The sequence below is a fragment of the Limulus polyphemus genome, unplaced genomic scaffold, assembly GCF_000517525.1.
Source record: "Limulus polyphemus unplaced genomic scaffold, Limulus_polyphemus-2.1.2 Scaffold234, whole genome shotgun sequence".
NCBI lineage: Eukaryota > Metazoa > Arthropoda > Merostomata > Xiphosura > Limulidae > Limulus > Limulus polyphemus.
The window spans coordinates 670,809-690,312 of NW_013665844.1; the positions used below are offsets into that span (position 1 = coordinate 670,809).

At 32.3% G+C, this 19,504-nt stretch overlaps 1 protein-coding gene across 4 annotated transcripts in view; it reads left to right on the top strand.

Moving 5' to 3' along the window:
• LOC106478625 (zinc finger protein DZIP1L-like) overlaps positions 1–19,504 on the top strand; it is a 93,199-nt gene that overhangs the window by 57,806 nt on the left and 15,889 nt on the right. For all 4 annotated transcript variants that reach the window (XR_002609949.1, XM_022382251.1, XM_022382253.1 and 1 more), the window contains exons 14-16: positions 2,367–2,444; positions 6,677–6,767; positions 7,311–7,464. Coding sequence is in view for 3 of the 4 variants with exons in the window: in XM_022382251.1 (XP_022237959.1) it covers positions 2,367–2,444; positions 6,677–6,767; positions 7,311–7,464 (323 nt within the window). In the remaining variant the exon portion in view is untranslated. The remainder of the gene's footprint in view (positions 1–2,366; positions 2,445–6,676; positions 6,768–7,310; positions 7,465–19,504) is intronic.

The window sequence follows — 19,504 nt, forward strand, 5'->3', positions numbered from 1 at the left end:
CTTACACTGTTAAATTAGGGACGGCTAGTGCAGATAGCCCACGTGTAGCTTTGCGCGAAATTAAAAACAAACAAACAAACTTAGAGCACAGATATATTGTGACATACAAGAGTGAATATTGAGCAGTTCTTTTAATATTTCCACTTGAACTAAGAAATTAAAGCTTATATTAAAAGTTAATTTATTGACTGCATTTTGATTGATATATATTGATAATAAAGTAGTTTAGTTAAATTTTGAACATAATTCTGTAAAAAGTCAGGACATGCACATTTTAACCCCAACCCATGCACATACGGCTAAAGACTAAAAAGAAACTGAACAAGGAAAGCACCAAGAAAAAACTTGCATGTATTTAAGAGTTTTTGCTCAGTTACTGAAAAATGACAAATTTTAACAATTGAATATTTCTGCACATTAAAGTAATTTAGAAAATTCATATGCGTTTGTCTGTCTGTATACCTGGACATGTTAGTGATTACTATAGTCAGCTGGAAAACAGTGTGATGCATATAAATCAACATTATTAACAATCTTGAGAAAATATTACATGTAATAGAAAAATATTTTAACAGTTTTGTATGGAAAACAGCAAAGATATATGCAATCAAACTATAACCTTTAATGATATAAGTAAAATATATTTCTAAAGTATTTGAAATTAAATAATTCATTTAGAACTACTAAGTCAAGTCAAGTACACTTGGGATTAAACACTTAAAATGAAGGATGGGGGTATTGTTTTAAAGACATTATTGGCAAGTAAAATTTATTAAACAATTTGTAAAGTGAAGCCCTTTTAATTTAAGTTGGGCAACATTTTGGATCACTTGCATGCTCCTTCATATCAGTGATGTATTGTGTGAACAAAAGAAAAATTTTTAGTGTTTGAATCATACTTGTTGAGGAATCTGTTACAATGTTGGCTGTTGATTTTTATTGGTTGAAGATCATTTTTTGTGATTGTTAGGTTCTTTGATCAGTGTAAATCAGATACTATTAACTTCTATTCTTAGGTCTCAGTTCAGTATTGGTTTTTGGTTTCTAATATATGTAGCTTCTTTTACTTTTGTTTCTTTCTCTGTCAGTAACTATGAATTTATCCCAGTATATTTTATGTCCCGTTTCAATTGCATGTTCCCCTATGATGGAGGTGTTTGTTTTCATTAATCAAGCAGGGTCTTGTTCTATTAATTGTTACTCTAAATGCCTACTTTTTTCTCTTATGTATTTGTCTACACAGTTGTGAGATGTTTCATTGATTGCTTCTATAGTTATGAGTTCATCTTTAGGCTGTTTGACAAAAGTTAAGAGGTTACCAGGGGTTTGTTTGATTTAAATTGAACTTTTATTTGAAATTTCTTGCATATTATTTGCATCATATAGCTGAGAGTCTTGGTGTAAGAGGAAATGTGATAATTGTTTGAGGTTTGTTAGAGAGTTCTCTCTGGGTTCTGTATTTGGTGGATTGTGGGTGGTTGGGTCTGTAATTGAGGTACTTATTGGTATGAGCTAGTTTTCTATAGATGGTGATTAAAAGGTGACTATCTTCAATTTCCAGGAGGAGGAGGGATCTATTTTCTTCAAGTTGTAAGATGAAGTAAATGTTGGGATGCTTAGCATTTGGATTAAATAAAAATCTTCTGTTATGTATAACATATGGACCAGATAATAAAAGTATCATGTACATGTTGTTTCTAAATGTTTTGTAGATTTGTCAGTTGTATACAGGACATCATTTTCAAATTTCTCCATGAATATTTCAATGGGTATTGGGAAAACAGAGGAGCTTATTGTTAAACCATAAATGTATTTGTAAAATGAGTCTTTTAAGTTGAAAGTACGTTGTGTTTGTACAAAGAGTAATAAGTTTTGATTTATTTTTGAATAATGTAATAATCCCCTTCCCCAAGAATTACTGAGGTCCTTGATTTAGTGGCACACATACCTCTTTGTTGACCATAGATCAAAATAAAAAAGATTGAAGACAATTTATTACCTATTCCTTACAACATTATGTTTTGTTCAAGGAGAATTAACACCCAGGTATTAATGTTCGTAGCAGTTTTAATATGTTAGTAATAACCTAATCTTTTAAATCTGATATATATTCACAATGGTAAGGTAATAATACACATGCACACACATACATAGATATATATAAAACCATTTTAAAGAAATCACGTTGTCATTTTGTTTCTAAGTCTTATGGGAGATCTTGAAAGATTAAGTACATAATTTCTATTAATTTAAGTTAAAAAGTTCTTTGACGATACAAAAATATCTTCATCACTGTAGATTGATAGTTTTTCTTGTGTTCAAGATTTGATTTTGTTATTCATGCATGAAAATCATTTGGTTCACAGAATATTACTTCCTTATCAACACCTGTGTTGAAAAAGAAGTTAGCTTTACTAAAGAAGAAAAGGAAGGTTTTAGGAGAGGTAAGTTGTTAACAAGATAAAACTTGCTTTTGTATTAAGTTATTCTAATTTTTACATGAGTAATACAAAGCAACTATACTTCAAGATGTAAAATAATTTTTCATATCAGGTTCATTGATAAATAGTTTTATTATTTGGACGTGCAAACTGGAAAAAAAAATTGAGTATATAAATATATTTTCCAGTCCACTTTATCCATACAACTTCTGCTGCATTTCATACATTATAAATTAAACATTTGAGACTGATAGTTTCTACTTACTTTTTATTTCTATGATAAAACAAGGTGATCTTTACAACAGTTTTTATGTGTTTACTTCTCATGTTCAACTTTTTAAATTAAGTATTATTTTCAATCATAATTTTATTATGTTAAAGATTTTATGTTCCATAACTTAGATATTTTTATTTAGCTGCAACATGTCCATCATCTGCACCAACTGGTCACTTAATTGGGATCCACATGTAATATCATTTTAGACTGCTATTCACCATGAAAATAGCTAGGATTTGGTGTTACAGACTTCACAAGATACCAAAAAGTGTTTTGTTTAATTGTATCTCATTTAGTGAAGAGTATAGTCTATAAGAACTGATTTACAATTACTTACTGCAGAATACAGAGGGTTGAGTATGTTATATTAAAACAATTTTGGAGTCTTATTATCTCATCCTTACAGTTATGTTGCCATGTGTGACCATTCTTTATCTGACAATTATTCATCTTAATAATAACCTTGCAGCATAGTTTACATTGCAAAAGGCTCTATCGTAAGGCTGTCATGTCGAGAGAGCAACATTACCACATGTATGCTTTCCAAATTCGTCTAGTGTACAAGGATGACAGTTTCTCAGTACTCTTGTTTCGAGATGGAGATCCTTCTTTATTATATTGCTTGGGGCACATGGATTACTTTTGCCACTGACCTTTATATCTGATGATTTTTACCTGTTACAAGATTCCACACTTTGTGTACCATGGCTGAGGTACAACTTTAAGTTAGAGATCTCTTTCTGATTGGTCTTAGTGCCACAAATTGATCCATATTTGTGTCATTAAGTACAAGGGATATCCCCATCTTAGAAAATCAAAATCTCCAATCTAGATCTTTATAATCTAAGTGTTTGAATATTTTTTTAGTCAGAAAGGGGCTATTACATACCTTTCCATAAACAATAAAGCAATACTACCTTAGAAATGTCGAAATGTAGTTCTGATGCATTCCATTTCACTGTGACTGTATGTCAACTGTGGTTTTCATGTGACTTGCTGATTTGCATATTAGAAATTGCTGTAATATAATGTACTTAACCACCTATAACATTCAGTCTTATTCCATACAAACTGAAGGCATTGTTGCACTACCATTTTGGAAAAGCCCTTGTCAGTCAAGCTTGAAATACAGTACTATAAAGTGGACATGATTGAAAACAGTGTTCAGGAACACATTATATGTTACTTGTCTTTATAAAGGAATGAAAAGATTCAAACCCTGTAATGAAAAGTGTCTTAATGCCATTTAATACACCATCTTTAGGAGCTTGCACTGTAGGAACAACATAAGCAGAGTGAAATGTCCTATATAGTGTTCTCCATATTTATATGCTACTCTCAGTACAGATCAGGGGGAATGAAACTCATTAGACCACATGCTTGCTTCTAGTCATTTATTGCTCATATTAAGTGCCACTAAAGCTGTCTTTACTTGTTTGCATCTTATGGTTTTTTGTGCTGTTTCTTGAACACCTTGTGGTCCCCCAGTGGATCAGTGGTAAGTTAACAGACTTAAAATGCTAAAGCCCGAGGTTCAATTGCCCATGTTGGACAGAACACAGATAACCCATTGCGTAGCTTTGCATTAAAACAAGCAAATCAAAATTGACCCACATGTGAAAATTTGTATAATTCTTTTCCATGGTATGATTAGAAATTATCAACTGTGATGAATTATTATTAGTGATGAAAGAACTAATATTTTGGAACATGTTGTTACATCTGTTGCAATTAACAGGTTTGTTCCTTTTTCTTTTTCCTTAGTCACTAGCAGTTAGCATACCAGTTTTTCTAGTAGCTGACATACACCATGCCAGTTACCATAATTGTTAGACTAATGACAGAGCTCTTTTTTTTGTTTTAGCCTGTGTAAAAACTTCTTTGTTCTCTTTGTTTGATGGATATCCACTATTATGCTACTCTGAAAGATGGAGAAGTCCTTGCTTTAACCCGTTGTCTTGTAGGCAAACCACCATGATATAATTGCATCTGTATATTTTTAGGGTTAAATCAGTTGCTTAATACATAACATGATCAGTCTGTTTGAACAATAAAACAAAAAGCCATTGAACACCAAGAGATAAAAATGACAATAAATGACTCATTAAATATAATGGTTTATGAAGATGGTATAAGTATATGAATAATGTTTTCACTGTACATTTTTTATAATGCATCATTTTTAGTATGCTGATCATGGACATCTTTTCTCAGTCTGCTATCCTAAGAGATTGATGTATAATTCCTTCTAAATTTCTGTACAAGCTACACCAAAAAAAGATAATAATTCTTATTCTTTATACTACTTCCTTGTCAGTGTATGCATGAGTTACTTCTCTTCCTATACATTTCAAAATGTTAGAAATAGAAGTCTTGATACAAAATGGTAAAAACCCTATAACCCAAGCACTTTCAAAAAGTGGACCTTTTTTTCTAGGATTCTCAGTTTGCCCCTGAATAAGAAAGGTTCGCCATTCAAAAGCACTCAGGTTATGTGAAATTCCTTTAATTGAATTTCCAAAACATTTTTCGAGGTATATAATTTTCAACTATTTAGTTTATCTTTTATGGTAATGATAGCTTCCAGTTCTTGTCAGATGTTATGCTACAAAGATAAATACAGGGCAAAGTTTTGTAATTCTTGTATATTGCTGAAAAATCAGTTTTAGTATTTCAAGTATATGCGTGCACCACATGTTTGTTCCTTTGTGGAAAGAGCCATACATAGAAAGATGAACTATCCATTTAAGTTTTAGCTTATTTTACTAAGTTCAATTTATATTTTGAGATTTTGTTATACATTTGTACTTTGTAGATAGTCCCCAGTTTTTAGAATTTTTTTTAATGTTGTCCTTCAATAATCCCTATGTAAGCATTCTTCATAAAAATGCAACATATTTTCTGTATTTTTTTCAGTCTGTATTCTTTCTAAATATTTTTACAGAAGATTTTCAGATTATAAGTAATATATTATAGTTAGAATCCAGTAATAATAAATTGTTATAAATGTGAATATTTAAGTACATTGTTTATTAAAGACAATTGAAAATTCTCTGTAAAGATTAATTAATATTTACTGGTGTATATGTGTACTGATGTTTCTAAGATAAACATTTTAAATGGGGAAATTGAAAATAACTTTGTTTTCATTATTTAAACTATAGAATTTATATTAAAATATCTACTTCCTTATAAAGTCCAAACATATCTCCATCAAAAAATATTAACATGTGTTTCAGAGGGTTATACATAATCTATGGTAAAAGTTTGCATATCCAGTCACATTGCCCCTGGCCATCCCCATAACTTATGACCCCGACTGTCTTGCTACATTTAAATTGAAATGTTTTAATTTTTATGTGTAGATAATGTCTAAATTTGACATGTCCTAAGAATACATTACTGGATTTTCCAATGTGAAGTTCTAATATTTTGTGATTATAAAATTATGTAAAGCTCACATACAGGAATTAATCCAAAGATACACAATCTCGTAGTATTTTGGCACTTGTGTATAAAGTTAAAATCATAAATAATATTCAACATTAAACTGGTACACAATTAAAAACATTTTATTTAGGCCTATCTATGGCCTTCAAAAAGTTGACAACTCTACATGTTTCGACATTACAGACTCCTGAGGATGACTTGTAACGTCATATTATTTATGACTTTTGATACACAATGTATTGCAGCTAAAGTTGGAATTCACCCTTTAAAATGTAAACAAGCCACTTCACACTGATATAACTATATGAAAGCACCATAATAGGCATGTTCATAAGCTATCTCAAAGCACATAACTGAATGGAAGACCATTTGATTCATTTTGATTCAAAGTAATAATAGTTAGTTGAAACTGTTATGTAACATTGCTCTTTGTTATAACAAAATTTCTTTAAAACATGACTTGTGTTGATAATAAAAAAAATGAAATGAATTTTATACTTATTTATAGAAATATGATGACTTCTATACTATAAGAAACCACTATAAGAGTACTGTGGATGAAGCAGCAAGAATTCGAGCCAAAGAAGCATCCAAAAATGGTGATATTTATGGGTTAATTGTGAATGGAAGTTATCCTTAGTGTTTACCATTTAAAAACTAATTAGCCTAAATGCTCTAAGACATGTAAAATGGTACTGATAAATATTTATCTGGACACTTTAAAAAGAAAGATTTTATAAATATATATTATCACTTTCACTTACCATTTTCGTGGAATTAACATTAAACTTGACAAGTGTCTAAAAGATAAAACAATGGCTTGTCTCATTAACTATGTACTTTGAATTGTAGCTAATATTGAATCTGAATATTTCTGGTTCAATAGATCTATAAATATATACTTTTCTGGTACTGGCATTATTATACATCAGATTCTTCAAATTCTAGGAACATTTCATTTGAGTAGTGTTATCAGTGTTTGTATTACCAAATCTTGTAACCTATAAAATATGAAGAATAATGAACAAGTAATTTTATTAAGTGAATGGAACTTCTTAACAAAAACTCTCTACAAAATATTATGATATGTTAATCAGTGCACCATGAGAGTATTGACTATGCAGTATATTATTTTGCTACAGCCATTCCAAACAAATCTCCTAAAAACCCATTTAAAAAGATGTTTGACACTGTGCTATCCAAGGTTGAAAGCAGCAAAAAACCTGAACCATCCCCTAAATTGGCACCAAGAAGAGCTTATAGAGACGTTGTTCAACATAAGGCCAATTCTGAAAGGTAAACTTAAACACATTATGAATAAGAAACTGTGTTTCAGTATATGTTTATTTGAGATTTTTAAATTTTACACTTGTATTCATCCTTTTCTTACTGTGCCACATGTACCAATTTATTTGACCAACATGATGTTTCTCAGTCATTTAAACATTTTAAAGATTGGCTTGTTCTTTTACAAATATAAAACCACAAAAATGTATTTAAATTTATAGCACTTTTTCTAATAATGCCACCAATGAATGTAAAGCAAATAAAATTCTTGCATTCATTCGGTTGAACTTGGTGATCCTCCATAATCAGACTGTATGATGATATTAATAAAATCATCAATACATCGATACCCAGGGATGAAATTCAGAAAACTATTTTTAATGAAAAGTATTGTTTGCTGAAAAATCACATGAAACCTGATACATCATACAGATTTCTGGCAGTATATATGAATGATTGCAACTGTTCATTCAATTACAATAAATGGAAGAGTCAATATCCATGAATTGCTTACAGCTATAAACTTGATGATATTTTCTGTATTCAGTGTTCTTTATTTGCTTAAAATTGAACAGGAGGCAGGTCTTTAGTGAATCAGCCATTTACCAAGTGGACCCAATGTTTGGATGTATTTCAAATTCGTGCATCATCAAAGTTGCATTCTGGGGCTGTTGTTGATTCAGAAACATTTATAAATGTGAATGATGAGAAACGAGTAGCTGTACCAGTATTCATAGATAGGAAAACAGGAGCCCACCGACCAAAATAAGGATGTACTGGCTTGCATTATTATGGCAACCATATTATTCGGAAAGCAATGTCTATTACTCAGAGGTGATTCAGAAAATGTGAACAAAGAAGGAAACCCAAGGAACTTCTTAGCAGTACTGAAGTTAATGAATTGGCACAATGAATACATGATGTCACACCTGAATAAACGACATAAGAATACTACATACTAGTCACCATTCATCCATAAAGAACTCATTTCAAAGATTGGAAAAGACATCATTCAATCAAACATGAAGTGGTGACCCACAATAAAGAACAAATGTCAATCTGCCTGAGGTTTATTGATAGTGGTAATTGTGTGTGGGAAGAATTTATCAGTTTTTTTTCTATTGGCATGAACTACAGGAGAAGTGATTGCACATACCATTTTATAATTACTGAATGACTTAGGGATCAAAATCCAGTATATGAGGGGCCAGGATACTGTGGTGCAGCAGCCATGTCAAACAGTGGGAGTGGTGTTCAATCAGATATACAAAAGGAAGATCCTTTGGCAGTGTATATGCACTGCAATAGTTGTGCTTTAAATCGTGCATTCTTGTGGATTTTCTTATATCTGTAATATGTTTGAAAAATTGAAGGATACATCTTTGCTTTTTAACAAGAACCCAAAGCATGAGGCATTGCTGAAAAAGGTTATCTAAACATGTGTTCCATTCAATAGTTCAAAAAGATACTAATACTGGACTTGTGTAAAACTAGTTTGGCTGAACGTCATGAAGTTTACAAGGATTTTTGTCCATCATATTGCTACATAATAAAATGCCTGAAGATCATTGTATATGGCTTAAGCAGGGATGAAGGAATTGACCCATTTGGTTCAAACTGGTAACTTGGATAGTGACACTAAGTCTTGTGCCACATCACTACTCCATTCATTATAGGACTTTCACATTCATAATGACATTTGTTATAGCTTACTACAAACTTCTCTCTCAGTTGGTAGGAATAACAGTGTAACTACAGAAAGAGGCCATTGACACAATTGAGGCAATGTTATTAGTGGATGATTTGAGGGAAGAGTGTGCATTAATAAGTTCTAATGTAGACTCATATTTCAAAGATACATTTGACCATGCATTTAGGGTTGCACAGCCTGTTGGAATCGAACCTATGATGCTTAGAGTTGCTAAATGACACATACGCTGAGCTAATGTGACAGCAAAAACACCAATGCAACATTATCTCAGGAATATTATCATACTGTTTCTTGAGCACGTAATAACAAAACTAAATACTCAGTTTTCCGACTCAGCCTAAACTGTTGGCACTTTTGCCAAGTGCTATAAAAGGTATACACACAGGGACATAAAAGTAGTCATTAAAATGTATAAAAATAATTTGCCTTTGCCTGATGTTTTATCTGAGGAATTCAATGGTTGGAAAATGAAATTCAGCAAATGGAAAGACTCAGGTTTAACAAAAAAATTACACCATAGCTATAAAACACTGTAATGAATTGTTGTACCCAAATATTCACTGTTTGCTTAAAATTGCATGTGTTATACCTGTTACCCCCTGCCAATGTGAGTGCAGTTTTAGTGCACTGGGCTGCTTGAACAACTATATGCAATGTTCCATGGGCCAAGAAAAAACTAAGTGCACTAGCTCTCATGCATATTCACTACAATCAGAACATTGATACTGAAACTACTGTGAAAATATTCATGGGAAAACATCCAAGAAGGATGGAGCTGAAGCACATTCTAAATTTACTATATTAACTCAGAACTCATGATTTTTTCATTTTAATTTATTATTTATTCTAATGATACATGTATAGTGTTCTTGTTTATTGAGTGTTCACATAATAAGAGAAAATTAAACATCAGTTAACTGAAATTATTTTGTTTTTATAAGATCAGGATCCTTTCTGAAATTAAAGAAACAGGCTCAGGAATGCCACAAAAAATGCATCTCTTTACACTGCATGGGCTTTGTGCCCACTGTGCTCACTTACCTAGGATAATCATGGAAAGTTGCCCTAATTTTTGAATTAAGAACACCCCTTTTCAAAACCTGTATACAGGCTTGCACTGTGTATACTCATTGCCTCTATTTCTCATTACACTTGTGTACTTTAGACCTTACAATTCAATACATTAACTCTTTCGCTATGGGCTTGGTCAATTTAACCAAGTTCGTTACCCCAAACTGACCTTTAGAATTGCCCTCCAGTGACACTATGGTATGTCTGTGGACTTTAAATGCTAAAATTCAAGTTGTGATACCCAATGGTGTTGCTTTGTACTTAACCTCCAACAAACAAACCTTAAGATTTTTCGTACTATAACTTTGTATCGTCATGAAGTTTTGCAGACTTTCAGTATACATTATATGCCTTTTGTAGACAAAAAAAATCAGGATTTTTAATGAAGTTTTTACTAAACATTTTTCCATGAATATATGGAGTCAAAGTGTTGACTGCTTCAAGTGCAAATTGATTTTCATGTTAAAATTAAAAATACTTTTCTGCATCTGAAAATTGGAAAATTTCATTTGTATAATCTCTGAAACCTTCTAAATGAGTATCAAATATTTTTTTATTTTTTCAATAAAACTATATATTTTATCTGTTATTTTCTCTACCCTAACTTTATATGCATTTGGTCAATTTGACTGACCTTGTAATCACCCTAAATAATACAAAATTAATCTAAATAACCCCTTTTTTTCCTTCTAGAATGACTGCAAATTGCAAAAGTGAACCTAATTTGTTTATCCTAAATAACTTTAGAACTCATAAAAGTACACATTTGTTTTTAACTTAATTTTATGCTTTTATTGCTATTTGAACTATGTCTAACTAATAATCACACCACACAAGTTATAAATCACTTGGTAACATGTGGCTCATATTACCCTGTTGAATTACGTAATGCAATTGCTACTTGTGAGCATAGCTTTTGAAAATTTGTTTATATTATTTTTTCTTTATTTTAGCTGATCTAACCTTATCTAGCCTAAAAATTTCTAATTTTTTACATTTTAGTTACTTTTATATTAATTAATAAAGATCACACATGAAAAACAAGAAATATAGTACTTACCTCTTCTTTTTTTTTGACTGTTGATAAAACGTAAGCCTACTTTTTTGTACTAATAGTACTACTACACTAAATAATTTTTTATTCAGTTAAATAACATACTTAAGGACACAGTAATATCATACAAAAAGCAAACAATGTCGTATAATTATAATAACTTTTTTGGCTTTCTATCTATGCGATAAGAGTCTTTAGAAATTCAGCTAAGATTGTCGATTTGATTCCTGTGAACAAGAAGTTTAGAACTGAAGGTGATATAGACAATGGGCTATACAGAAAACAATGTAATATAATATGTCATTTGATAGATTAAAACTTTGGTTATAAATAATATAGTATCAAATGACAGAGAAAACTCTTGGCAATTTGTGAAAGAGGATGTGACAGGCAAGTGTCACAAATGGGTCTGATTTTCTAGTTTATGGCTCTGTAAACAAATAAGATTGAAGGCTACAAAGATTATGGTTTGCCTGAGTAATATTTATGAGTAACGTATGTTAAATTCTCTATTTTTCAGAGGGGTGGTAAATAAATTAGAGAAGGGGGAAGACCTAGAAAGCAAATGTCACAATTCTCATACTAAATATTTCCTTGTAGTTTGATTAAATTTTGAATGTAACTCTAAAAAGTCACAATGTGCACTTTGACCTACCTGTAATGACAGGGCTAAGAAAGTTTGTTCTATCTAGCTCTGGACTTGCTAAATTTAATTCTTAGACACCTCTAGAAGAGTGACCATTCTGAACCAGATGCATTGCTTGTTTAGGTGTTTAACCATATATGCAATAGCTGGTCCAATAGACTAACCTGAATTCAAAATGGAATGTTGGCAATAATTCCAAATTTACTTGTGTTATCTAAATAAAATACGGCAAGATTATAATTAAATGTACAAAGATATGTACTCAAGATATGTCTATGAATTAGCAATATCAGTCTGACTGACAAGTTGAAGTGCAAGGTAGTGTTTATGTGAAGAATAAAAATACTTTTTTCCATTGTATGGTTTGCATATTAAATTTGCATATTTTCTAGAATCTTCAAACATATATTTACAGATTTGTTTTCAGCATCCCTATATATGGTATCTGGTAGTTATGCTCCTCTACCAGGAACTTTTGCCAGATCATCAGTTTAGGATAAAATAAATAGTTGATAACCCTGACATCAAATACTTAATGTTATTTTAACTGGCACTCTATCAAAGGCTGTAGCATGTGGACTTTGACCCCATGTATACTGTACTACAATGTATATTTTATCTTTATAAAATTAAAGAAAACATTTAAATTTGCTAAATTAAGCATCCACTGTTACTTTCTGTAGCCAGTCCTGTCAAGGAACTGTTTTTACTGTTTTATGGGATGGTTCTATCTTACTTAACCTTGTGTATAGAGAACTCACAGAAAGAAGATACTCTTGCATTTCTGTGGGAGTTTACTAATAATCGATTATCTATGGAGAAAAGGTGCTTTATGCATGTAATTTTGGTGGTTCTCAGATATATTCTTTGTGAACTGTAGGAGAAAATATTAATTTTTGACTTAAAAGAGCCAAAGCTTACTGATGAAGTCTCATCTGTGTGATAATCAACATCATTAATGATCAGCCTACACTACATGTGCTCTTGATGTTTTGTAAACAAAGGTTCAGACATATAATTACAATGTGACCCCCTCAGTGGCTGCTCTCCCTGGAATATTCCACTGCTCATACACTGTGTGGTATAGCTATGGTTGCCTATTTATTAGCTATGTCAAGTAATTTAACTTAAAATGATCTATGAAACTTGGAGGAAAACACTGTTGGATTTGTTTCATCATTGAGCCAATGAGACACATTTTGATAGCTGTATGGAGCTATTCTAGCCATATTTCATAAAGTAAATAATGTAAATGGACACAATATTTTTGAGATGAAAATGTTTGGAACTAAAGGGAATATTTTTATTCTGAAAGCTGAAAATTTTCAAGTTTAGACAGGAACTTGGCTGGTTTCATGTGGGTGAGAATAGGGTTATTTACTAACTTAGTGAATATGATGATTGGCTATTTATTGTTCATGAGTGATGAACGAAAACAGATAACCCCTTTACCCTGGAAAAATAGTTGATTTTACACAGGATACAGTGCACCTGAAAATATTCATACTTTGTACCCCAGAAATGCTCAGAATCACTCTGAGAGTACCTAATTTTTAAAATTTTTCTTTGGGATTTGGGGATTACATGTGCATTGGAATGTTCCATGGAGAGCAGCCAATTAGGGAGTCACATTGTAATTGTATGTTGGACCCTTTGTTTACAAAACGTTATGATCACATGGAACATCATGATGTGTAGGCTGACCCCCAAACTCCAGCTGGATTTTCTCATGCTATACACTATTAGCTCACTCTGCAGGATTTCAGTTTTTTTATTTTTTCCTATTGACATCCCTTTGAGAAGGAGTTTGTAAAATGTGGCTATTCTGAGATATCTTAAGGCAATCTGTATAGAATGCCAAGGAAATTGGCATCTAGCACTCAAAAAAAAAACCTTAGGATAAGTTTTTTAAAAGTGGTTAGAGACAAGCTTTAGTGAAAGAACAATGTTCATCAACCCAATACCACCCCAACATCCTGAGGTCTGATCACAGCCTGACAGTGTTGTACCATGTACAAGCTATGTGTCCTGTCATTATGAAAGAATTGTTGATGCTTTGTGCCAGCCAGAAAATCATGTTCTAGTGGAAAAGCCGTTGCTTTGACAACATATCACAAGTGAGCACAAATGTGAGTGTACCATTGCATGAAATGTAAGAACTCCAGCTGCTAGAGAGAAGTCAATGCTAGTGTTAGTAGTGGCTCTCATATAGAATGGCATATGCAATTGTAGGTTGCGTGTGAAAAACATTATGGAACATTTAGGTCTTTCCTAAAATAATTTTTCCAGGTAGCTGCATGGAATTCTTGGATCCAGAGACAAATGTTACAGCAGCTACTTTTAAGTTTGGATGGTTGAGTGCTAGATGCCATAGAATACTTGTAAGCCAACCAATTCTATAGCTGAAAAGATATTGCCACAAAGTTGTGTCAGTGGTTCAACACAATAAAAAATTTAATCACTTATTGGATAAAATGTAAAGCATATAAAATCCTACATACAATATCTTGAGGTGCATACACGGAGATGAGTTGTGTGCTTAAACTGTAAAGTGTACCCCAACCTGGTAACAACTGACAGAGAAGATGTCTTGATTGATAAGATTGTGAAGGAACTTCCTAGTAAGTCTATAAAACATTAGTCACTTAGGTGATAGAGATATTAACTCTTAACTAAGGCTCTATCTGTGGCAATGAAGGATGAGATAGTAACTTCGACCAAGTTGCCAGAGCGAAAAAAAGTCTACAGTAGTAGCTGAGTGGTTTTGCCAGAAATACAGCACCTGAATGCCCTGACCTAGTGTTATGGGAAGTTGCAAAGTATGATATTGCATCCATACATATATGCTGAATGGTAGCATATTTCAGCTTGAGTTGCTACCTTCTGAGTTAGAGCAGTATCATGAATTTTCCATGCTAGCTATGATGATCTAGTTAGAAAGACATCTTGATCCACAGAAAAACATTTGAAATGTCTGTCATTAATGTGGATATTTTTGGCATAGATGTTCTTTCCCAGTACTTACACAAGAGCCATATGCCCTCCAAATGAACCTAATAGTTGTGGCATTCATTTCACCATTAGTTATGTAGCTGAGAATTTGCCTATTAAGTAGATCATGCCTCATTGAAGTGGTTGATGAAACTTAAAGAACCAAAATGTATGATCATTTGTTGCAAGAGGTTCAGCACATTATATTAAAATGAGTTTGGAGCTTGACTATATCATTATAGTCTATGTCACCTTGTTTGATCGTACTCTGCTTGGTGACCACGCATCTTGACAATAGCAATAGCAAAGTTTCCATTATAAGGCTGTCTCATCCAATACATGCTCTCCATAATCCATCTAGTTTTTGAGGATAGTGTGTTTCAATGGCTTATTTGAACAGTCTGATCATATAGAAATATTTTGCCAACTTGACCAGTATGTCTTGTTATAGAATAGCATGAATATCCATTTTGTTCTTCAGCTGCTTGAGATATACAACAGTTAAACAGATATGTTATGGAAGCAGCTTTGTACATGTGACTTGTTTTACATTTCTGGATAGAGATCTTTCTTGATTATATTGTTTACTGTTGCCTGGGACATGTGGACAGATTTTGCCACTGATTTTGTGGAGTTTAACCTGTTAAAAAATGCCACACTTTGCTTACCATGGCTAGGGTATGACTTGATATAGGTCTCTTTCTGGATGGTCCTGATTCCCTAAGTTGATTCATATTCATTTATTTTCTAATACCATTAAATTCAAGGGATATCCCCATTTTACATATTCTATATCCCTGATCTGAATACATCTGAGTGTATGAATGTCTTATGTTGGAAAGGGTTGTTGCATGCTTTTCCCAAAAGTAATGAATTTTGTGTGGCATCACACTAACTATGAAATATCAAAATGTAGTTCTAATGCATGTCATTCTACCATGACATTGTATCTTCTATGATTTGTCATGTGATTTCTTGATTTACATATTCAAAATCATTTTAATGGAGTGTAATCAACCCTGTGTAATTATACTATCAGGCAAGCAGTAGCACTGCCTGTGTAGGGATGGCTCAGATTGTTCCTGGAATGGGATTTTAAATATCTCCTCAATTGGTCATCAGAACTTTACAATACTATACAGTGTTTCCTGTTATAACAATATCAATGTAATGACTGAGTCACAAGTTCTGGGAATGTCTGTAAATATCATAGCAAAAGTTTGAATTTCTTGTTCTTCTTTCTCTGCTTTTTTTATTACATGATAACTCAAAAACCAAAACATTGATATTAACCAATTTCAATGAAGTGACACAATTTCAAATGGAATATCCACTTTTATAAGTATTTTAATAACTAGTAGTAATTAACAAGAAAATCATAATTTCATAATCAGACAAAAATTAACATATAGCAATATATATAACTATTCAATTTAATTCAGTTTATATCTGTTTATCCTATTTTTGTCTGTTAACATTCTACTACAGTGTGTGCTTGTGCTACTGTTTGCATTATTTTTGAAGGATTGGCATTAGCCATCCCTACATTTACTTCCTTTTTTGAAAAGTTACATTATATGTACTTTGGAAGTCATCACTGAGTGTTTCACACTAAAGACAACCTCTAAAGTCTGTTTTGCTGGTCATTTCCTTAAGGATGTACATTAATTGTGTTAAATACTGTAGTTTTTTGCAAACTTCAACAGTTAGCTCTTTGCCAAGATGGATAAGGTATTGGGTGTGGTGAAGACTTGCATTTCACCTTATCTTCAGTCTAATGATTTGACTAAGCAACTTATCCAAACTTAAAAGCATATGTTTTGTAAGTTTCTTAGATCACTTGAAACTAATGATCACCTGCCTTATGATGGCATACCATGCAATAGTACTGCATTCTACTGGCTGTTCTTCAAACGTTTTAATGTTTGGATGTGAAATTATACTCCCAGTAGATCTTATACTCTGCCTTCCACCACCTGAATAATTTCCACAATAATATGTGGAATTTTTGTTTTTCACATTAGTCAACACATGCATGAGTTCTTGTACCAACAGATGAGAAAAGCAACCAAGAGACAGAAGAGAATACATGATAAAATGGTGAGAGAGTCTGTTTAAACTAAGAGACTGAGTTTAGCTCAGGCATACTTCAGTGAGTCATTAGACACTCAAATCTGGCTAGGCTGGATCTTATCTCATTCTTTGGCAACTTAATCTGTTGAACAATGAGATTTGTCATTTGTGTGACATGAAAAAATAAGTAGAAAACAACTATAAGTTGAAGCTGTATTTTACCAACGTGTTTCTGCAGCACTGGTTTCACCAGAAAGCGGAAAGTGAATAAAGCAAAACATCATCAAGTATTATTATCTAGCAGAAGAAACAAAAGAGGGAAAACAATGTTGAAACATTTCTTGCTGTTCACAAACATTTAGAGGAAGAGGAAATGCCAAATGATTGAACATGTGTGAATATCTGATGCTATGACTGGGAGTGGGAGGTAACTCTTGTCAGGTTGGATAGTTGATTGAATGAGCGAGAAATGGAACACTGTAAAATAATATTAGTAACTTCCATGGCTATATCATAAATGAAATGTGGTTTCCACCAAAAAGAAGTACAGAATGATAGTACTTATCTACTGCTTCTCTCAAAAATATATAATGTGGTGAATTGTTTGCTTTCATTTTGTGTTAGTAGTACTGTCTTTAAATAACATTGGCACGAACAATCGTACTGTATTAGGGTATGGCAACAAGAGTACACAACATTATAACTGTTCTGCAATTATGTTTAAATCTCCTTCTAACCAAAATCTTCAGCTATTGTAGTGTGGAGCCATGAAAAGTGGCCAAAGTCGAGCTGTTGTGTTTCTATATTAACTAAAGTTTGAAAATTAACATTTTTCAAATTCAAAAGAAATGTTTTCTCCTCTACTGTGTAACAAGAGGTATAGAGTTTAATAACTTCCTTTATTGCTTTAACTTTTCCTTTCAATTACACACATGCAAGTGTACAAGCAATATTGTAAGTTTTAACACTGGTCACTGCCACGTATTCTATATACAGCTCATTTGATAAGGTTTCTGCTGGAATGATGCAAGTTTAGACTGCTATCTACAGAAATACAACTGTAGTTTGCTTTATTTTTCAACTTTCTTGTGCCTAGTAACAACTGAGAACCAGACAATTCACCTGTAGATAGAACAACATTCGACTAATATATGCTAGTGAATATAGATAGTTTTGTGTGTGCAGAATACAGTTTGATTTAGATAATGTTTGAAGCCTTTATATAGTATAGTTAAAATGTAGGTTTCACCAATCACCATGCTACACTGAAATATGAAGTCATGACTAGTGATGACATCATTGCTTTCTTTGACAATGCACAGAATGGCAGTTAAAGAATTTGTTCTTCTCTAAACGTTTGTGTTGAGTGGTGGCTCTAGACTTTGTATCCATTTTTATCTTTGGACTTCAAGTTTAAAAACTCATCTTACAATTTTAACATGGAAGATTTTGTAGACCTTGGATTAACCAAACTATCAAGTTAGAGGATATAGTTAAGGTTTTTCACTTACTAACAAATTCATTTTTGCTGATGTTTCTCCAGCTCCCAGGGTCATTTTGTGCATATTAAAGAATTTATTTTATTGTAATATAATTGTAAAGGGCTTTTACTTTTGTAGATTGTTTGTTGTTACATGTATAGTTAGAAGTTTTTGTGGTAGATGAGGATGTTTTTCACATTTGAGTTTTGTATAGGGGTCATTTGTTTAATGTGTTGTCATGATGTGTATCCCTTGCTATGCCTAGTTTAACAAAGGGTTGTAATTTTCTTGTTGTTTCAACGGGTTGTTAATATTAAAGTTAAAATTAAAGTTGTATGTTAACAAGTCTAATATAAAGGAAATGAGGGTTGTAACATGCAAATACTAATACCTTACTTTCCTCTTGTGTATATTTCATCTATAAAAAATTTTATAAGTGAGTTATTTCAGCTTGATATTACCACAGTATATTACAAATATGCCATTTAATTTTGCTGTATTTAACTAGTTCTAACTTTGATTCCTCAGTTTGACACTTATAGTTTTTGCTGCCAGTTTTGCAAACTTAGCTAGTCAAAAGGTAGGAGAAATATTAGGTTGTCAAGATATTAATGTCACATTTTGGAACACTTTCATTACCCCCCAAACATACGTCACATATAATAGTTAAACGAACTGCCTAAATGTCATGTTAATGTAGCCTATATAATGTGTAAAGTTTAGTATACTCTAATCCCACATAGTGGTGGCACACAACAAGACACACATTCTGCATGTAATTCTCTTTGAATACAAGAAGGGAAACAATGCCTCTGTAGCCACAAATAATATCAAAGAAGTTTATGGAAATGTTTTGAACATTCGTAAGTGTCAACAATGGTTCAGCAAATTTCGTTCAGGTGACTTTAGCCTTAAAAACTGTGATGGCAGGGGCCGACATGTTGGAATTGATATTGATGCTCTAAAGACACTTGTTGAGTCGAACCCAAGGCAACACACTCATGAAATGGTCCTGAAATTGC